The 23,162-nt window shown below is 43.4% G+C and overlaps 1 protein-coding gene across 2 annotated transcripts in view; it reads left to right on the top strand.

The window, feature by feature from the left end:
* Positions 1-23,162, top strand: part of LOC124550957 (protein kinase C, brain isozyme) — a 133,915-nt gene that overhangs the window by 57,190 nt on the left and 53,563 nt on the right. For both annotated transcript variants that reach the window (XM_047125776.1, XM_047125785.1), the window contains exon 5: positions 16,249-16,477. In XM_047125776.1, the coding sequence (XP_046981732.1) occupies positions 16,249-16,477 (229 nt within the window). The remainder of the gene's footprint in view (positions 1-16,248; positions 16,478-23,162) is intronic.

The raw sequence follows: 23,162 nt of genomic DNA on the forward strand, positions 1-23,162 counted from the left end.
CTGAAGGCTGGCCCATGCATCTGTTGCATAACAGGTGACTGGGTAATGCATAATTCCCGTCCATGGGTCAACAGGTAGCATTCGCATATACCCCCTGGTACAGGCCAGGTCCAAGTAGAGGTGTTTGCCTGAGCTGTTACCTTCCCAAATTGCCAATTGGACCCTCTGTCAGGTGTTTGTGAGGTGAGGCCTGAGGTATGAACAAGCATATTAGGTGGGTGAGCCCCCCCCATCCAAGGGGGAGGGGGGGGGGGGGTGCCAGTTGGAAGGAGTATGCCGTCGGAGGCACTGGCAATCATGGGGGATTTTCTCACAGTGAGCCAAACTTCATCATCTCAGTCTATGTCTACTAAGCATAAACGGAATAAGACGGATGAATCGAAGTCCTTCCCAGCTGCACCTAGGTTCCTCTTGGTTTTGCATGCTGAAGATGGACAGTCCTTTGATATGGCTAATCTGTTTATTATTCAGAAAGGTGTTGATGCAGTTGTCAGCCCTATGAAATCATGCTCTCATTTACGCAATGGCACTTAGGTTTTTGGAGACTACATGTGAGTCTCAAGCACAACAGCTGCTTGCAGCTTTGTTCCTCCATGGATACCCTGTTCATGTCAAGGCCCATCGAATGCTGAATTCTTCACATGGTGTTACTTACACTAGGCTGCTTGATGGTCTTACTGAGGCAGAAATCCAGACTTACATCTCTGATCAGGGCATCATTGCAGTCCATTGGGTGAGGAAAAAGGTAGATGCATCCTTAGTGCAATACACACTCTTTTTCTTACACTTGATAGAGTAGTGCTTCCATCCAAGATCAAAGCAGGCTATGAAGTTATCTATGACTGTCTGACCATACATTCTGAACCCAATGCACTCTACCAGTGTCATCATTACAAGCACACTCACATATTCTGTCGACACCTGGCCAAATGTGTAATCTGTGGTAGAGATGCTCACTTCATTCTTCTGATCCACCCCACGGCTGGACGATGTTCACATTCATATGTTGCAGAACCTTTCTCTTGTGGGTAAGCAATTTTTCCTTCATATGTACAATCGCATTTGGGCAAACGGCAAGTTTCCTAGATCTAGCATGAAGCCACTGTCATACCCATGCCTGAGCTCAGTAAGGACAAACACCTTCCTTCTAGCTATTGCTCAGTTTCTCTCACCAGCTGTGTTTGTAAGGTAATGGAATGTATGACTCCTTCCCGGATGATATGGTAGCTTGAGTTTCGCAATGTACTAACCATTGCACAATGTGGATTTCTAGCACGTCTTTTTGCAGTTGACCATCTCATCACTTTGTCAACCCATGTCATGAATGTTTTTCTGTAGAAATACCATCCTGTGGGCATGTTTTTTGATTTGGGTAAAGCCTATAAGACCTGCTGGAGGACTGATATCCTCTGTACTCTCTACACGTGCGGCTTCCAAAGCCACCTGCCCCATTTCATTCAGGAACTTTCAAAATACCGAGTTTTCAAGGTACATGTAGGTTCTGCCTTGTTGGACACCTTTATCCAGGAAAATGTGTGCCTCAGGGTTCCATTCTGAACGTTTTCCACTTTGCTTTTATGGTCTATCTCCCGCAGGGCACCTCCAGCTCCCTTTTTGTTTCCAATTTTGCCATATATTGCAGTTCTCCATGGACTTGTATCCTTGAGTGGCACCTTCAGTATTGTCTCACTTGTCTTTACTTGTGGAGCATCAACAATGGCTTTCGATTTTCCAATGACAAAATTGTTTGTATGAATTTCTGGCTGTGTAGTGGTTTCTTCCAGTGTCTTTACTTCTTGGACCTGTTGCTCTTCTGTTTGTTGAAACTATGAAATTCCTGGTCCTCATTCTCAATAGGAAACTTTCTTGGTCCTCCCATGTCCTACCTGGCCGCCTGCTGTATGCAGTCTCTCAATATCATACATGTCCTCAGCAGTACTTCCTGGGGAGCGGATTGGACCACCATTCTCCGTTTTTACCAGTCCCTAATCCATTTGAAACTAGACTACGGGTGCTTTGTTTATGCATCTGCACATCCGTCCATCTTACACTGTCTCAATACAATCAACTGTCAAGGCATCTGTTTAGCCACTGGTGCCTTTTACGCTAGCCTGGTTGAAAATCTGTATGCAGAAGCTGTCGAACTACTGCTGTCATACTGCCGTGATTTTCTCCTCAGCAGATATGTGTACCATTTGTTTTCCATGTCTGGCCACCCATCGTGTGCCGTCTCCTTCAGTGACTCCTTTGTTTGCCAGTATGGGGCGCATCCCTCTTCTCTGTTATCTCTTGGAGTTCACTTTCGGCTATTGCTCTGGCAGCTTTACTTAATGCTACTTCCCACTTTCCCGATGGGTGGGAACCCTTCACCACTCTGGCTTTGTGCAATGGCATGTGTCCATCTTGGACTTCATTAGCTTCCTAAGGACACTACTTCAGACTCGCTCTATCATAGTAAGTTTCTCAACCTTAGCTCAGAACTTTGTGATAGTACCTATGAATACACTGATGGCTCTCAGACTGACCATGGTATCAAGTGTGCCTTGATCATGGACACCGAAGATTTCACCCTGTACCACGCCATGCAGTACATCCAGTGACACAGGCTTTTCAATTCTGTCATCTTCTCAGACTCTCTGTGTCCTTCAGAGCCTCTGTGTGCTACGTGTTATACACCATCCATCCCTTAGTGCAACAGCTCCAGAAAAGCTTTCTCTTGCTCACTCATGATGAAGCCATTATAATACACTCCTGGAAATTGAAATAAGAACACCGTGAATTCATTGTCCCAGGAAGGGGAAACTTTATTGACACATTCCTGGGGTCAGATACATCACATGATCACACTGACAGAACCACAGGCACATAGACACAGGCAACAGAGCATGCACAATGTCGGCACTAGTACAGTGTATATCCACCTTTCGCAGCAATGCAGGCTGCTATTCTCCCATGGAGACGATCGTAGAGATGCTGGATGTAGTCCTGTGGAACGGCTTGCCATGCCATTTCCACCTGGCGCCTCAGTTGGACCAGCGTTCGTGCTGGACGTGCAGACCGCGTGAGACGACGCTTCATCCAGTCCCAAACATGCTCAATGGGGGACAGATCCGGAGACCTTGCTGGCCAGGGTAGTTGACTTACACCTTCTAGAGCACGTTGGGTGGCACGGGATACATGCGGACGTGCATTGTCCTGTTGGAACAGCAAGTTCCCTTGCCGGTCTAGGAATGGTAGAACGATGGGTTCGATGATGGTTTGGATGTACCGTGCACTATTCAGTGTCCCCTCGACGATCACCAGTGGTGTACGGCCAGTGTAGGAGATCGCTCCCCACACCATGATGCCGGGTGTTGGCCCTGTGTGCCTCGGTCGTATGCAGTCCTGATTGTGGCGCTCACCTGCACGGCGCCAAACACGCATACGACCATTATTGGCACCAAGGCAGAAGCGACTCTCATCGCTGAAGACGACACATCTCCATTCGTCCCTCCATTCACGCCTGTCGTGACACCACTGGAGGCGGGCTGCACGATGTTGGGGCGTGAGCGGAAGACGGCTTAACGGTGTGCGGGACCGTAGCCCAGCTTCATGGAGACGGTTGCGAATGGTCCTCGCCGATACCCCAGGAGCAACAGTGTCCCTAATTTGCTGGGAAGTGGCGGTGCGGTCCCCTACGGCACTGCATAGGATCCTACGGTCTTGGCGTGCATCCGTGCGTCGCTGCGGTCCGGCCCCAGGTCGACGGGCACGTGCACCTTCCGCTGACCACTGGCGACAACATCAATGTACTGTGGAGACCTCACGCCCCACGTGTTGAGCAATTCGGCGGTACGTCCACCCAGCCTCCCGCATGCCCACTATACGCCCTCGCTCAAAGTCCGTCAACTGCACATACGGTTCAGGTCCACGCTGTCGCGGCATGCTACCAGTGTTAAAGACTGCGATGGAGCTCCGTATGCCATGGCAAACTGGCTGACACTGACGGCGGCGGTGCACAAATGCTGCGCAGCTAGCGCCATTCGACGGCCAACACCGCGGTTCCTGGTGTGTCCGCTGTGCCGTGCGTGTGATCATTGCTTGTACAGCCCTCTCGCAGTGTCCGGAGCAAGTATGGTGGGTCTGACACACCGGTGTCAATGTGTTCTTTTTTCCATTTCCAGGAGTGTATTTATTTGGTTCCTGCTCACATCATTCTGATCTTCCATTCATGGGAACAAGCTCTGGGGAATTAAACCTCTCCCAAAGGCTTGGCTGATCTCCTCTTGACCCTCTCACTGTGAGGAGATCATTTTAGTTGGGTTGCGTATTGGGCACTGTTTTTTCATCCATCACTGTCTGTAAAGTGGCGCTCTCCCACAACTTTGTGCTCAATGTGTGATGTTCACCTGCTTTATTTCTTCGTTGACAGTCCTCAGTGTTGCTGTACTGTGTTGTTACACTGGCTGAAAAATGGGGGCTGGAAGTTCAACACTGACTCTGTAAATGATGTAGCCAACAGCTGCACAGTTGTGTTTCACAGTTATTTACTTTCACTGGTCACAACCCCCAACATTACACAGTTAATCTGACCATTTCACTATTGGTTAACTTTTGATAAGCCTCATTTATAGTTTGCAGGCAAACATCAGCATAATGCTACAATAGTTTACCGTTGAACATCTATGAGCAGTAAAAAACTAACTGCACAGTTTTTACAGAATAGTACGTGTGACACTATTGAACAGACACTGTCATTGTTTTAACACACAGCCTGTTTGTGTTACAATTATTTCACAGTTAAGGCGTTGTTCCTGATCTAACCTGTGCAGGTTTCTCATCTGAAAATCGGCCATGGACTGACTGTTTCAGGACCAAAAATTGGGCCTTTATATCCTCACAATAATAGTTACTGAAACTGTACATTGTTAAAATTAAAACAACTCATTCAGTTAACTGAATGTATCTAAAAAGTCCTCCTCTTTAACAGTTACTTCTATCACAAAGGTTAGGCTGAATTATTTGTTTAAATAATGAAATTAACAGATATAGTTACACAAACATGACAAACCAGGTAATTATTTTGGAAATAAATAAGGCCTGGCATTGCTAACATGTTTTCGAATAGAGACAAATAAATACCCTAAGAATGGTAGTACTACTTCTTCTAAATGTTTATAATTAGTACAGAATTTATATTTGTTTACAAGTCAACAACGTAATTTAAGTCACGAAACAATTAACTGATTTCACCTTATAACGTAAGTATTAGCTAGGAATAGTCAAAATGAATTAGTAAATTAATTACTTACACTAAACTAAGCACAAAATTAGATCTGGTGCTAATTCTTTAAGTCTGAGGGCCAACCTTTCTCTTTTATGGAGATGCAGATTATACTCATTTATGTTAATGGTAATAAGGCAAAAATGAAAATAAAATGAATTTAAGGAGGCAGATGGCAAAACAAGGGAGAAACCTTGCTTCATCACAGTTGTCCTCAATCTTTGACGGTTCACCATTTCCTGACAGAATGCTCTTTTTTTTAACAACTTATCTTATAATTTATATTTGTCATCTGAGTCATTGGTCATTTTAGTGAATGATGTGCAGGCTGTTGACTGAATTTTACTTTTTATCTGTCATAGCAATATGGCGAAGGATATTTAATCATTAGTTCAGGGCTTCTGTTTTTATAGCATATTTTATGGCCCTTTTTCCAAGAGAAAGTACCTGTTTGTAGCTGTGTTTCCTTCTCTCAATTGGACTAAATGTGTAGTCACTTTTAACTCCTTTTTCATTGTCCCTTCTACAGTTCTGACATGGGCATGTATGACCTTATTCGTTTTTGCACCCTAAAACAAATAAAACTAATAGTGTAGCACTGATGTAGCTTCGAAACATCCATACATGAGCGTAGTCCGTGGCTGAAGTAGTCCCGAAGACCATGCGGTTTGTATGTGGTATGCAAGGCTGTAGGCTCTGGCAAGTGTGAAACCACTTGCATGGTCAACTCCTGGGCCAGAGAACCACAGCTATGAGCTCTTGATGTTGACCGATAAGTGGGCAGCTGGGCAGCAAACTATAAGGTCAGAAGAATACCAGGAAATCATAATAATGTCACGTGGCTTGCAGAAGGCTGCTAGTGCCAGTGATACTGGCACTGTATCAAGTGAATGTGGCACCATTAGATACTCCAGTGGCTGCTGCAAGCATGATGTGTTGTGGTTGAGTTGCAGGTGCCTTAGCAGGCTGGCAACCAGTAGCACTCTGCTGAGTGGTTGATGACTGTATCTAAAGGTGTCAGTCACAATGACTACAATCAATGTTTATCACAGTTCAAAACTAGCCCACACAGACAGAGTGGTTTAAAATGGAACGAAACTCGTAAACAATTTTAGTTTTTATAAAAGTGCCAAACTTCATATAAATTCTGTAAGTTTGTTATGTAAACAGCAAAGTATCCCATACATTCCTTCTTCAACTAATGATGACAAATAAAGCAGAAAACCTCCACAATAGCACCCAAAGATGTTAGCTATTCACTCAAAACCCTATGATGACACCGGAAAACTAAAAAGACAATTTATGAATGAAAAGTATACATGTATCAGCTGCTTCACTAAACCACTTTATCAGATATTTCAGAACTTTCCAGTCGTGGTAGTTGCATTTCTACCTCTCCACCCTCTTCCGCCCTCTCCTCCCTTTTGCCCCTTCTCCCCCCTCCTACTGTGATGTGTCTTTCCTTTTTCCCACTAGTCTGCCTTCATCTTCTCCTCCAATTCTTCTCCTCTTTCTGCTAACCAGTTCCACCCTTTCTGACACTGAACTATGCTGTTTAACCCCTTCCTGTTGCACCCATCAATTGCTAAGCACTTCCATTCATTGTATAGAAGAAGTCCCTCCACATGCGGATGTTTATTTTCCACTTAGGAGTTTTATTGTTTTGAAATTACTGCTACAGAAAGCTGCTGCGTGGGTTGTAGAATGTGTTTGCTGTAGAAGTGCAATTTTTTTTATGGTAGAGAAACCAACCCTCTGGTGGCCCAGTGAACACTTACATGTAGTACCGTATTTACTCGAATCTAAGCCGCACTCGAATCTAAGCTGCTCCTGAAAAATGAGACTCGAAATCAAGGAAAAAAAAATTTTCCCAAATCTAAGCCGCATCTGAAATTTGAGACTCAAAATTCAAGGGGAGAGAAAAGTTTTAGTCCATCTCCAAATCAAAACAAATTTGGTGTATTGTAATATGAGACACAATTTAGGTCAAATGAATGACAATACAGCTACAGTAGTTTGGTTCGAGTCGTAAGCTTAGCAGTTAAGGTTTACCAGGTAGCCATGGCGACGCGTCAGGCGCTCCGTCTGTATTTATATGGGTACCCTTCCTTTTTCACGTGCTTAACCTGGTTTGAATTGATTGCTTATTTTTCTTTGATCTGATAAGCACCATTTTCTTTACGTCACTCTAAGCTGAAAATGCATTGCTGTACTGTGTCATGCATTCTGATAGTGTGTGTTTACCGCCTGTTGCCGCTCACGGCATGGCTTGCTTTTGTGCGTGCTACCACCGCTTACAATTAAAAAGAAAAGAGAGAAATCGTTTCATTAGCAAAACAATGGCGAGAGACTGCTATTTGTTGTTACTTACACTACTGCTTTCTACCCCCCTGCGGGTCCGGGGTAAGAATAGGCCCCAGGTATTCCTGCCTGTCGTAAGAGGCTACTAAAAGGAGTTTCAACCATTTCGGCCTCCTCGTAGTAGGTCCCCCTTGGAGTTTGACCTCCATTTTTCAAAATTCTAGTAAAGTACGAGCCTTTTGGGGAAGGACGCCTTACGTGGTGTATCTCTGGTCCTCAGTGCACTAAGACCTTGGCACGCAGCATTGTAACGGCGTTGTTACCACACCCACTATTCCTCAAATTGGGCCTAATCGCCTGATGAGTTGCACAAGTTACGCCCATAGTGCATCCCCATCTGCACCTACGATCATGATGGACTTTCCATGGCACCCGAAATCCAGCACGGTAGCCAGACCGTTGTGGTGGGGTCGTCATCTAGCCTCTAGGTTGTAGCCCCCTGACAACACAGGGATCGTCCTGCCGATACCTGAGCTGCACCCTCCCCACACCGGCCAAGTAGTAGATGCCCATCTCCTTGGGGCATCAGGACTCCCTGCAACGGTCATTCTGCCAGGTGGCCCTTGCTGAGGCTGGGTGGCACCCGTGGGGAGAGCCCCTGGTCGGAGTGGGTGGTATCGGGTCGGACGTTTTGCAGATGAAACGTCAACATGTATCAGGTCGATCTGCGGCCGAGTCTTTTAAAAAGAAAGGTACTGTCTCTGGTTCTGGTTCTCCTGCCCTTTCCCCCATGGCCACTCCCTGGGAGGAAGGACAGGCCCGCCGGCTTGGGACGAAGTACTTCCCCCGCTATTTAGTCTGTTCTCGGACTGATGGGGGGACGTTCGCCACCTCCAAGCCCATGTTCTTTGTCCAGCACATCGAGGACATCTTCGGGGAAATCGAGGCTCTCAGTAAGATGCGTTCGGGGTCCGTTCTTATAAAGACCACCTCCGCCACACAGTCGGCGGCGCTTCAGGTGTGCGACCAACTAGGGGACATCCCAGTGTCCATTGTCCCGCATCTGGCCCTGAATAGGACGCAGGGGGTTTTTCATCGGGACCTCCTGCTGCAATCTGATGAGGAGCTCAGGGCCAACCTGGAGTGCCGAGGCGTGCATTTCGTCTGGCGAGTCCAGTGCGGCCGCATCGATACCAGGGCCTTTATCCTCGCCTTCAAGGGGGACGTTCTCCCAGAGAAGGTAAAGGTGATGTGCTACCGGTGCGACGTGCGACCTTACGTCTCGCCTCCTATGCGCTGCTTTCGGTGTTTGCGCTTTGGGCACATGTCCTCACGGTGTGAGGCTGAGCCCCTTTGTGGCGATTGTGGACGTCCTCTTCGTGAGGAACATACATGCACCCCACCACCTCAGTGCGTCAATTGTCCTGGCATCCACTCGCCTACATCTTTAGACTGCCCCGCGTATCAGATGGAGAAGAAGATTCAAGAATTAAAAACTTTGGATTGTCTCTCTTATTCTGAGGCCAGGAAGAAGTATGACCACCTCCATCCCGTGACGTTGACAACTTCGTTTGCCTCAGTTGTGTCCACTCCTTCCACAGTATCCTCGCCCCTATCCTGTCCACCCTCCACCTCCTCACCCCATCCGGGGTCTATGCCTCCGCCTCCCAAATCCCTCCCTTCCAAATCCTCCTCCCTCGCGGCCCCTGCCCCCTCTGCCCCAGGGGCCACCCTTCCTACTCCTTCCCCTCCGCCGCCTGAGAAGCGATCCTCTTCTCAGGCATCCATCGGGGAAACGTTCCGGACCCCGACTTCCGAGGTCCGGCATTCCAAAACGGACCCCGCGTGTGAGGACCTTCTTCGGGTCCAGCCCACCATCCTCGTGCCTCATCGGACTTCCAAGAAGGCCTCTAAGATGAAGTCTTTATCCCCCTCTCCACCCCGGCACATTTCGTCTGACGCTCCATCCGTGAGTCGCTGCTCCTGGCCGTCCTGTTTCGCCGGACGCTCTGCTGCCAGGCGCTCAGCTAGCCTCTCGTCAGCGGACGATGCTGCCCCTCCTACGCAACCCGGGAAAGCGGCTGCAGCTGGCGATGACTCGGCGGAACAGGATCCACCTCCCTCCGGTTGTAGCGTTGTTCCCTCGAAACCTGGCCCTCCGCGGCCGTTGAGGTGACCAGCTCTTCCCCCGTTTCGTTCCCCCTTTTTTCTGACTTGCGATGGCCTTGTTACATTGGAACATAAGAGGTATTCGATCTAATCAGGAGGAATTACAACTGCTCCTCCACCTGCACTGTCCACTTGTCCTTGGTCTCCAGGAAACCAAGTTGCACCCGACTGACCGTATTGCCTTTACCCACTATACCTCGGAGCGGTCTGACCTCACCCCTGCGGACGGTATTCCAGCTCATGGTGGGGTCATGTTGCTCGTTCGGGACGATGTCTATTACCATCCCATCCCATTGACCACCCCACTCCAAGCCATAGCTGTCCGTATTACTCTTTCTGCCTTTACTTTTTCTGTTTGTACCGTCTACACTCCATCGTCATCCGCAGTTAGTCGTGCCGACTTGATGCACCTGATTGTTCAGCTGCCTCTGCCGTTTTTATTGTTTGGCGACTTCAATGCCCATCATCCCCTTTGTGGCTCTCCTGCATCCTGTCAGAGAGGCTCCCTCTTGGCAGATGTCTTCAACCATCTCAATCTTGTCTGCCTCAATACTGGCCCCCCCGACCTTCCTCTCGGACTCTACTCATACCTACTCCCACTTGGACCTCTCGATCTGTTCTACCACTCTTGCCCATAGGTTCGAGTGGTATGTCCTTTCTGACGCCTGTTTGAGCGACCACTTCCCCTGTGTCGTTCGTCTCTTGCACCACACCCCATCCCCATGTCCTTCGAGCTGGAACATACCGAAAGCTGACTGGGGACTTTACTCCTCCCTGGCGACCTTTCCGGACCACGATTTTCTCAGTTGTGGCAATCAGGTCGAATATCTCATGGCTGTTATCATCAATGCTGCCGAACGTTCCATTCCGTGTACTACCTCTTCTTCACGTCGCGTTTCCGTCCCCTGGTGGAATGAGGCTTGTAGAGACGCTATCCGTGCTCGACGACGTGCTTTATGCACCTTTCGCCGCCATCCTACGTTGGCGAATTGTATTGGATACAAACGAATCCGAGTGCACTGCCGCAGAGTCATGAAAAGACAGCAAAAAAGCTTGTTGGGCCTCTTTCACCAGCTCCTTTAACAGTTTTACTCCCTCTTCTGTCGTCTGGGGTGGCCTGCGCCGGCTGTCGGGCATTAAGGCCCACTCCTCGGTACCTGGCCTGACCTCAGGTAATGAGGTCCTTGTTGATCCTGTGGATGTCTCCAACGCCTTCGGCCGCTTTTTCGCGGAGGTTTCAAGCTCTGCCCATTACCACCCTGCCTTCCTTCCCAGGAAAGAGGCAGAAGAGGCTCGGCGACCTTCGTTCCACTCGCTGAATCTGGAAAATTATAATGCCCCCTTTACTATGCGGGAACTCGAACGTGCACTTGCACTGTCCCGGTCCTCTGCTCTGGGGCCAGATGCCATTCACGTTCAGATGCTGGCACACCTTTCTCCGTTCAGTGCAGCTTTCGTCGCCTCCACTCCGCTGTTGACCATCTTGTGACCTTGTCGACATTCATCATGACCAACTTTTTGCGAAAGTGCCAAACGGTAGCCGTGTTCTTCGATTTGGAGAAGGCTTATGATACCTGTTGGAGAGGAGATATCCTCCGCACTATGCACCGGTGGGGTCTACGCGGTCGCCTGCCCCTTTTTATTGATTACTTTTTAATGGATCGAAAGTTTTGGGTACGTGTGGGTTCTGTATTGTCCGATGTCTTCCTCCAGGAGAACGGAGTGCCTCAGGGCTCCGTCTTGAACGTAGCCCTTTTTGCCATAGTGATCAATCTAATTATGGATTGCATTCCACCTAATGTCTCCGGCTCTCTTTTTGTCGATGACTTCGCGATCTACTGCAGTGCCCAGAGAACATGCCTCCTGGAGCACTGCCTTCAGCGTTGTCTAGACAGCCTATACTTGTGGAGTGTGGCAAATGGCTTCCGGTTCTCTGAAGAGAAGACGGTTTGCATCAACTTTTGGCGATATAAAGCATTCCTTCCGCCATCCTTACATCTTGGTCCCGTTGTTCTCCCATTCGTGCAAACAACTAAGTTTCTAGGGCTCACACTGGACAGGAAACTTTGTTGGTCTCCGCATGTCTCTTATTTGGCTGCCCGTTGTACGCGTTCCCTTAATGTCCTCAGAGTTCTTAGTGGTTCATCTTGGGGAGCGGATTGCGCTGCCCTGCTTCGCTTGTATCGGTCCATAGTCCGATCAAAGCTGGATTATGGGAGCCTGCTCGGCCATCCCTCTTACGCCGTCTCAACTCCATCCACCATAGGGGGTTACGTCTTGCGACCGGAGCATTCTACACTAGTCCCGTTGAGAGTCTTTATGCTGAAGCTGCCAAATTACCATTGACCTACCGGCGCGACGTACTGCTTTGTCGGTATGCCTGCCGGCTGTTGTCAATGCCCGACCACCCCACTTATCAGTCTTTCTTCGCCGATTCTCTCAACCGTCAGTATGGGTTGTATGTGTCTGCCCTGCTGCCCCCTGGAGTCCACTTTCGTCGCCTGCTTCGACAATTGGATTTTGCCCTCCCTACCACCTTCAGAGAGGGTGCGAGCCCGACACCACCTTGGCTCCAGGCTCCGGTTCATATTTATCTCGACCTCAGCTCGCTCCCGAAGGAGGGTACTCCAGCTGCGGTGTATTGCTCACGGTTTGTCGAACTTCGTGCACGACTTGCCAGTCACACCTTTATTTACACTGATGGCTCCAAACCTGACAATGGTGTCGGCTGTGCCTTTGTCGTCGGGCCCGTCACCTTTAAATACCGGCTCCTCGACCAGTGTTCCAGCTTTACGGCCGAGGTTTTTGCTCTGCATCAGACTGTTCAGTATGCCAGCCGCCACTGCCATTCATCGTATGTACTCTGCTCTGATTCACTCAGTGCTCTTCAGAGCCTTGGAGCTCCATATCCGGTCCATCCCTTGGTGCAACGGATCCAGCATTCTTTTGCTGATGATGGCTCTCCTGTCAGCTTTCTTTGGGTTCCCGGCCATGTAGGAGTGCCTGGGAATGAGGCTGCTGATGCTGCAGCCAAGGCTGCAGTCCTCCTGCCTCTGCCAGCCTCCCATTGTGTCCCGTCATCTGACGTTCATGGGGTTGTTTGTAAGAGGCTTGTGTTGTTGTGGTGGGATACTTGGTCATCACTTCAAGGAAACAAGCTCCGGGCAGTAAGACCGTTCCCAACTGCTTGGACAACCTCCTCCCGACCATCTCGGCAAGAAGAGGTCCTTCTGACCAGGTTGCGGATTGGGCATTGCCGGTTTAGCCACCGCTACCTGCTCTCGGGTGACCCAGCCCTGCAGTGCCCTTGTGGTCATGCATTAACAGTGCACCATGTTTTATTGTCGTGTCCCCGTTTTAGTCAATCTCGTGTTGTCCTGTCTCTGCCATCTACTTTACAGGATATTTTAGCTGATGACGCTCAAGCAGCTGCTCGTGTTCTTCGTTTCATTACTTTGATTAGCTTGTCCAAAGACATCCAACTCTTTCACTTATTTTATCTGCATCTTTGTAAGAACTTTCTGGTGTCCCCTCCCCTTGAGTTTTACTAGATTCTATGTGCTCTAACAATTGTGACTGGGCGCTAATGACCTCAGTAGTTGAGTGCCCTTAAACCCCCCCCCTCCCCCGCCGGGGGGGGGGGGGGGAAACAAAACAAAAACTACTGCTGTCTTTGATAATGATCAACAAGAACCAAATAATAGACTGCGTATGATAGATGATGTTCTGAACGAAAGTTTAGCGAAAATTTTTCTCCGTTTCAAAATCTTTGCAGGCGCCTCTTTAATTTCTGTGCAGAATGTAATGAACTAGAGTCATCTTAGATTTAAAAATCTAGTCAGTTGCCGTGCTTCATTTCTGACTGTATCACTATTAGGCATAAGAATAATACGAATATAAACATGACATTATATGTATATTCTTCCGCGTTTGCTGTTGTCTCACTCTAGTTTCGTAGTTTATTAGGCAGACAGGATTTAAATGAGATAGCAGCAAACATGAAACAATACATGGCAAAATGTTTAGATTTGTATTATTCTTATGGTGAAGAGAATACTGCATGTGATTCACAATTCATAAAAGTTCCTATTAGCAACCATCTCTTCTCGCAGGTAGGAAAAAATTCAGAAAGCAGAGTTGGCCATATTGACAAACATCCCAAACAGTCTTGCCAGTTGGATTTTCGTAGTACATTGAAATGCTGCTACATTTGAAGATGAACAATACGGAATTTGTATTTACTTCGTTGGATAATGTACCAAAATGCAGTGGTCGAAAGTCGGGGCAGAGGAAAAAAGCTAGTCTTCCACCCTTTTTTTTTTTTACTGATGTAGAGGTTTTGGTGCCATTATTTATCTTTGTGCCTACAAAGCATTGCTTGTGTAGCGCTACATATACGCGACGGCAGAAGTTGTGGCTGCACCCACCAACATTTTTCAGAACTTCCGTTTGCTTTGCACTCGATTGTAAGCCGCAGGTGGTTTTTTGGATTACAAAAACCGGAAAAAAAGTGCTGCTTAGATTCAACTAAATACGGTAGTCCCCAGAGAGATGGATAGTTGGTCAGTATTAATAATGGAGAGGGATAGACACCATTACAGATAAGGGAGTGGGAATTTAAGTGCTGTAGCAGCCAATAGTATAGGCATAGTTACTTAATTAGTTTGAAGTCCCATGGATCAATTGACAGAAAAACCTTAATGATGTGGAATGATTTATTTTACATCCACACCACAAATTAATTTGAAAATATTTTTGTACTATTCTTTAGTATGGGAACATTACAAGGTTGTATTAATGGGACAGATGTGGAGAATTCAAATAAAAGTGGTACAGTTCATTATGGGTTCATATCATTAAGGTAAAAGTGTCCTCCAATGGGAAGCACTATGGAAATGTGTCTCATATAGAGACTTAACATTAAAATTGTGAGAGGGCACATTCTGAAATGGTTTAACAAAGATATTTCATCCTTCAAAATAGGTCTCAGTGTCCATGATGATAAAATATGATCTTTGCTGGCACACAGTCATGCTGAAAATAATTTTTGCCATATGCAGTTCATTAATGGAATAGGAAGCAGATAAAATAACACTGGTATTGTGTCAGTGCTTTGAGTCTATGCAGCCTTCCTTAGAGTTCTTCAAAGCCTTATATTTTGCTGCAGTGTAGTATACAGTTTTATATTTTGCTGCAGTATGGTGAACGGTTGATCCCAATCAACAAGAGAACATTCAGTGTGTGAGCCGTCATTTATTGTCACTACAGGAACTATTTATTGCGTTATCATAATAATTTTGTTTGGCTGCTTGTATCTACTTCATTCAGACAGCAACTGTGTAACATTAGGAAGACAATTCCAAATTGAAATTTGTTCAGTTTTTAATTAGTACACCAAGTGTAACTCTCTTGAATGCTAACATATCCTAGATTAAGATGAAGTTTTTAGGGTTGTGATTGTGATCCAAAGGAATACTGAATCTGGAAGATTTTGGCCTGAACTGTGGAGAACATTTTAAAAATTAATGTTTCAGTTTTAAGAGGTACAATCTGTCTGGCTTGGAATTTTACTTTTGTATTGCTGGATAATTATTTTCATGCATCATTAGTACTTCTGGAAAGAGCTCCAATTTGCAAAACAACTTTCATTGTGGAATATTAAACAAGAAAAACTGGTAAATTTGGCTGTTGATTTTTTTCAGATGAGAAAAGTATTGTCAAAGAAGAGAAATTTGTTAATTAAATATAAATTTGAATGTTAGGGAGGCTTTTTGGGAAGCATTTTTCTGAAGAGTAACCTTGTGTGGAATGGAAGCATGGATGACAAATGCTGCAGACAAAAGGAACTTTTCAAATATTGTTTTACAGAAGAATTCTGATAACTAAATGGGTGGTTTAGGTATGTAATAAATACTGCAACTAGATGGGTGGTTTGAATAAGTAATAAATACTGCATTGAGTCTGGTAGAAAATGCTTTATGGATAATTTGATTAAAAGAAGGGATACACTGATAGAAAAAAATCCCAAGGCATCAAGGAGTAGTTCGTTTGGCAATGAGGGAAAGTGTGTGAAAATTCTACATTAAGACCAAGGCTAAAAATACAGTCAGTAGACTCAAATGGTTCATACCTACACAGTATGATAAAACATACCCAAGGCAGAGAAGAATGGAGAGTTGTATCAAATACTATTAGGACCACAGATCATAACAAAAAAAATCTTCTTGGTGAAATGTCACCCTGGACCTCAAGATCTGTGTAGCAAGGGCCTGAATGAAGCATTTATATCCACTGTGCGCAGTTTCACCACTAGTCCACATCATCTCTCATGTAGCTGCTACAGACTGTTTAAAGTCTTATGAATTAATACAACAAATTATCTGCAACTTTAATGTGCAGTTTCCATTCCATTTCAAAAAGGGTAAATTATATTTGTTCAAATTGTGGCATAGGGCTTAGTTTTTCTTTAACCAGAAGCTTCATCTATTAATAGTCTAATTACTTTTCTTTCTCAGTGAACTGAAGCCAGAAGACAAGGATAGGCGGCTTCTGATAGAAGTGTGGGACTGGGATCGAACTTCACGTAATGATTTTATGGGCTCCCTGTCATTTGGCATCTCTGAGCTCATTAAAGCACCAGTTGAGGGGTGGTACAAACTCCTGACACAAGAAGAAGGAGAATTTTACAATGTCCCTGTACCTGAGGAGGGTGCAGATCTTGCTTCACTGAAAAATCAGATGAGAGTAAGTATAATCATTTTAACAGAATATAAATTTGTGTGTATGCCTAATTATATATGGAATCAACACATATGTGTTTCATAGACCTGCATGTGCAACAGTGCCATTGTTGTGCATGTTGGTACATGGAAGTTAGAGGGGAGTGGAAGAGGGGTCATCAGTTTCAAAGAAAGCTGTGATAAAGATTGAGAGATTTTGTTTTATTTGTCGTATATTGCTGATATTTGGAGGTCTTGAAATCTTTTGACATAAATGCATAAAAGCAATTTTTGACATTAAACTAAAGTGATTTTAAAGTATTGACTAAGTTTTAAATCATGTCATATGATTTATAATACATGAGTCATTAATATGGAATCATGGTAATTATTGTGACACTAACCAGAAATTAAAAACCCTGATTCTTAACTTATAAGTTGCATAATATATAAATTAAAGAAAATATTGACATTATGATTCATTAATGTGATTTCTGAATTAATACAAAATATTTCTTCTGTTCCCTCCATACAGGGAGCAACAATTCTTAGCAAAAGTCAACTCCGTCACACGGTGGGCAAAGGTTTTACATACTGTATTCTTAGGTTCATAGGTGGCTGCCATGCATGCACATGTAGAGACAGTTATGGTGCTACTAGTGCCATGGGAAATTAATGCAGTTATCTCTTACTTGTTTCCCTTGTCTGAGATTATTTTTTAAAAATTGTCTTTATAGATTTATGTATAGTGAACACTTACAGAATAAGATTAAATGGATTAAACTACCACAGTTTTATTTGTAAAAGTAGAGAAACCAGTTTCTTACAGAAATATCAGTATTTAAGCTACAACAAATAGAACCCTGGAATAATAAATCATCCTTGAGAGTGTAGGTACTCACAGAGTTGCCTCTTCTATTGAGATAAATGCCAACTTGAATATGTGGCAGTATTAACATACTGTTTGTCATCTGACAACACCTCATTCCACTGTTCCCACTTGCCAACCACAGAATTATTTCAGTCACTGTATGTGTTCATTTACTATACGTTTATTTTCCTTTTGGTCTGGAAACATATCAGAAGACCAAAAAAATATATCCATACAATTCCCAATGGTAGCAAGAGCAGATAAGCATGCTAACATTGCATAATCAATTTTGTAGCTTATGTATCCAAGTTGCTGACTAGAATAATATACAGAAGAATGGAAAAGAAAATTGAGTACTTGTTAGATTATGACCAGCATGGCTTTTAAAAAAAGTAAAGGCACCAGAAAGGCAGTTCTCAAATTTCACATGACAATGGAAGCAAGAATTAAGAAAAATCAAGAGTTTTTCATAGAACTTACCAAACTTTAAAAAACATACAATAGTGCAAAATTGTGCAAGGTGTTTGAAATTCTCAGGAAAACATAAATGGAAGTTATAGGCAATATATCATATATCCAATAACCAGGAACAATGTGCTTCAATTAGAAACAGTATTGGACATTGATATAGTCTAACTCCCCTGATCTTCCATCTAAAATGTCAAAGACACAGTGATGGGAATAAAAGAAAGGTTCAGAATTGAGATGAAAATTTAGAGTGAAATAATATCACTAAGATTAATGTCATCCATATTTTGCAGCTGTGAAAGTGACTGTATTCAATAAACAAGAAGTTTGTATAAAATGCCATCTTCAGGTGCAGATCATCTAATACATAATTGACATTTGTTCTTGGGTGAGGTGATATGCATATTCGTGTTACGAGAAAGTTAGATGTTAGGTTTTGTATTTCATGAATCAAGTGCAGAAAATACTTTAGAAACAGTGGGGAAGAAAAACAAAACCTTACCAAATACATAAGGAAGAAAACTTTAAACTTTTGAGGTCAATATACAGTGATTTATTCATTCTGTCATCACATGTTATGTCACTCAGGCACACATTTGTTTACACATTCTGAAAACACTTCACAGATGTAATTTAACCTGATAGAATCAAAGATGATATTTATCATGTAGTGTCAGAAAATTGAGTATTAACAAGTTGACATATGCAAGGAATAATTTTAAAATAATTCTTTAAAATTACTGAAGTAACTATGGCTAGGAAATCTGTCTGTTCATTTAACATAAATGACAAAATTTATGAACCAATGTATGTTGGCCTCAAAAGGTTAAAAATGTTCTTCTTAGTTTGTTCAATAAGTTTTTCACTTTTTTTCCACTGTTCCTCAAATATTTTCTGCACTTGATTCATGAAATACAAAACTTAACACCTTTTTCGTAACTGGAACATGTGTTCCACCTCATTCAAGAGCAAATGTAAATTGTATATTAGACGATTTGCACCTGAAGATGGACCCCCCCCCCCCCCCCCCAGGGTGTTCCACCTCATTCAAGAGCAAATGTAAATTGTATATTAGACGATTTGCACCTGAAGATGGACCCCCCCATGGTTTGCAATGTATCATGTCATTTAATAAAAAAAAAAAAAAATTGTTACTGAAGGAGTTTTTATTCAAACTTCCTGTGTAATATCATTAAGATTGCCATCCTTAGTAAAAGTGAAAAATAATTGCACGACCTATTGACTGAAGTGAACAGTCTAATTGAGCACACACACTAAGGATTGAGAGTAAACCAAAGAATGAAAAAAGTAATGAGTAGTAGCCAAAATCAGAGTTGGGAACCACAAAGTAGACGATGTGAAACAATCCTGCTATCTTGGAAGCAAAATAACACGTGAAGGACAAAGCAGTGAGGACATAAAGCAAACAAGATAACAAGGTCTCATGGCCAAAAGAAGTCTGCCAGTATCAAACATCAGTGCTGGAGGAAGGAATTTCTGGGAATATACATTTATAGTATAACATTTCATGGAAGCGAATCCTGGACTGTTGGAAAACTGGAATAGAAGAAACTTGAGGTGTTGGAAATATCATGCTGTAGGAGGTTGTTGAAAATTATGTAGGCTGATAATGTAAGAACTGAGAGAGTTCTCCACAGAGGAGAGAAATATGTGGAAAATTTTGACAAGAGGGGGGACAGTAAGACAGGGCACATGCTGAGAAGTCAAAAAATAATTTCCATGGTGTAAACTTCCAGATTTTTTCATAGTGACAGATTAATAGTGTGCTCTCAGGTGTTCTGCGAAAGTTATTGTTCCATTTTATGCACAGTATTTCGACAGATAATCCAGTCATCTTCTTCAGGTGGTATGAGTTACGCTATTGTGCGTACTCTGCCCTGGACTCCTACAAGACTGTGGCATATTGTTGGTCTTGCATTGATATTTATAGCTCAGTTCAATTCCTGATACCCACTACACTCTTTGATGCTCTTGTTTTTCAGAACCCTTACTAATACTCCAGGAAACACAAATTCTCTCAGAATTTTCCAGCCCTGCTGGATGTGATGGCTGGAGAGATCTTAATAAATTGAGTGCTGGGCCACTAGCCTTGTTTAAATTGAAACCTGCATACCTGTTCATCAGATTTTTTATCTTTATTTTGACAGACTTTTTAATTATGCTGTCCCAGAAACTTGGTGTTTGCACTAAAGTACTGGTCTCGTCACATTTCATTACATGATTATATTCCAAGCAATACTTGGTGGCAGCTGATTTGCTTGGTTGCTTTAGTTGGGTATTTCACTGATGTTTCTTGCATCTGTTCTCAACTGTTCTGATAGTTAGCCACAAGTAAGATGTGCCACTCTTGGTGTTCAGAGACCTCAATCAATTGCAGCTTGGAGATAACCTTTTATTTTTATGTTGGTTACCCATTCAATAGAGACCCATGTTCCAATTCCTTGGCATAATCACAGAGAAGTTTGATCATTGTTTTACAGAGTTTTTTTATGAACTTTCTGACTCATCTTATTTTCTGTTCAATGGAAAATATTATGAACAAACCAATGTCTTTGTGACAGGTAGTCACTTATTGCCTTTCGCAGCCAACCTATTCGTGAAATACTTTGAAGAAAAGGCACTAGAATTCTTAAAGTTGAAATCAGCCTGTGGACAACACATTTGTGGTTTGCTCACAAGGAACAAAAAAACTTGAAGAGTTCTTAGAACATTTAAACTTATGTCCAAAGTAATATAAAATTCATGGAGGACCTTTCCTCAACAAATTAGTTAAGAGAAGAATGGGTGGATCCTGGGGTCACAGTGGATATAGAAAGCTTGTGCATATTGACTACTATCTCCACACCTTGAGCCATCACCATCTGTCACAAAGAAATTCAGTGTTAAGGACTGGTCCATAGATCTTGAACACTTTCAGACAAGGAGAACCTCACCAAAGAATTACAAAACCTATGAATAGTGTTCTGCAGGAATAGGTACTCAGATCATCAAATTGAGTGAACATTGCATCCAGTATCAAGAATGCCCGAGAAAGAGTTTGAGACTGAGGCTGAGCAAGAGTTTGAGACTGAGGCTGAGCAAGAGAAGCCAAAAATCACTTATCTACCTTATACTTGCCCAATATCCGAAAGATCAGTAGACGAAAGACCTGCACCAGGCAAACGGTCTACCCGACGGGAGGCCCTAGCCACATGACATTTCATTTTCAGTAGACTCCTATGGAAACACGGCATCCAATGTATTTTACTTCCTTCAAATAAGATAAAAAGTCTCCTGTGTAGTGTTGCAGGCTGTTTAGGTCTCCAAAGGTTGGGTGTGTGTTGCATTCCATATAAATGTGGTATATGTTATGTGGGCCAGACTATCACAACAGTCAACAGGAGATGCAGGGAATAGCAGTTTCATGCCCGATTAAAACATTTAAGCAAATCAGTTGTTGGAAAGCTCAGCCTTGAATCTAATCATGAAATTAAATAAAACGAGGCCAATATTATGACACAAACACAAAGTTTCTGGGACAGCACAATTAAGGAGTCTATTGAAATATAGAAGTCAGAAACCTTAATAAACAGGGTTAGAGGATTTGATTTCAACAAGGCTTGGGGTCTAGCATTAAATTTATGAAGATCTCAGAAGCCATCACATCTACCAAGACAGGAAAGCACTGACAGAATTCCACCTTCATGGAATATCAGTGCAGGCTCTGAAAAATGAAAGAGAAGCAAAGGGCATAGTGGACATTGGGAATTGGATGTGGCTCTAAATATTGCTGTGAGACCAACAATACTTTAGAGTTTGTTTGGAGTTAGACAGCAAGCACTCATAACATCAAAATCCATAGCAGCTGAAGAAGATGTCCAGGTCAGTCATCAAAATATATTCCTTGAAATGGAAACAATACTTGACATATAACCCAGAAACACAGTGTTAATTTCCATAGTACTTGAGTGAGCTGTAAAGATTAAAAGATGTAGGGGAAGACAGAGATTAGAATATACCCAACAAATAGTTTAGGATGTTGGGTTCAAGTGAGATGTTGAGCCGAAGATGTCACCAGAGGAATATGTGGTGGGCTGCATCAGACTAGTCGGGGGGACTGATAAAAGCCAAAAATTAACTTGAGCATGAACTTGACCCATCCTCCATAGTACTACTGGCAGTTTTCAATCTGTTACAGCCACAGATTACACTTCTAAATTTCTTTACAGCCAGTTCTGGCTTTGGAAGAAAATGTGAAAGTGTGGTCTACATGCCCCATGAATGAATCGTAATAGTCACCACTATGGGCCCTGGTATTATGTCAGTATGTGTGATGCAGATGTCTTGGTTCCAGTCATCGTGTAACTAAGAGTTTTAAATTATCATAAACATTCAATACAGCAGCCACTCCAGGAAAAGAATAAGGCATTCCATCTCAGTACACTAAGTCAAATTGAGATAACTGGATTGGATGACATTCCTTCAGAATCGAGATCCTTGAAAGAGTCGACAATTGCAAAACACTCCACCTAGTGTGGAAGACAGGAGAGACAACTGAAATATCTTCAGACTTCAAGAAGAATATAATAATTCCAATTCTGAAAGTAAGAGATGCTGACAAGTTTGATTATTACTGAACTATCAGTTCAATTTGATTTGCCATGGCTGAAGAATATCGATAGGAACTGTTTAAAGAAGAATGAAAAAGGTGGTAGCGGTTAAACTTAGGAAAAATCAGTTTGGGTTCTAGAAAAATGTAGGAACTCTTAAAGTGTTACTGACACTGTGACATCTTAGATGACAAATAAAAGAAAGAAAAACCTATGTTTATACCATTTCTAGAATTAGAGAGAGCTTTTGGTGTTGCCCAGACTACACTCATTGAAATTCTGAAGATAATGAGGATAAAATACAGGGAGTGAAAGTTTATTCAAAGCTTCTGTAGAAATAAGACTGCATCATAAGAGTCAAAGGACTTGAAAAAGCAGCAGCAGCTGAGAAGGGAGTGAGATAAGGTTGCAACCTATTCTTGAATGTTATTAAATTTGAACATTGAGTAATATGTGAAGGGAACTAAGGATAAATTTGTTAACAGAGTTAAAGTTCAGGGAGAAGAAATGAAAATGTTGGTGTTTGCTGATAATATTGTAGTTTTCTCATAGATGACAAATGATTTGGAAGAGCAGCTGAGTAGAATGAAGGAGGTCTCAAAAAGAGGTTGTAAGGTGGATATCAACAAAAGTAAAACAAATGTAAAGGAATGTAGTCGAATTAAATCAGATGATGCTGAAGAAATTGGATTAGAAGGTGAGATACTGAAAGTAGTGAAGGAGTTTTGCTATGTGAGCAGAAAAAGAAATAATTATGGTTG

Source organism: Schistocerca americana, chromosome 1, assembly GCF_021461395.2.
Source record: "Schistocerca americana isolate TAMUIC-IGC-003095 chromosome 1, iqSchAmer2.1, whole genome shotgun sequence".
Lineage (NCBI taxonomy): Eukaryota > Metazoa > Arthropoda > Insecta > Orthoptera > Acrididae > Schistocerca > Schistocerca americana.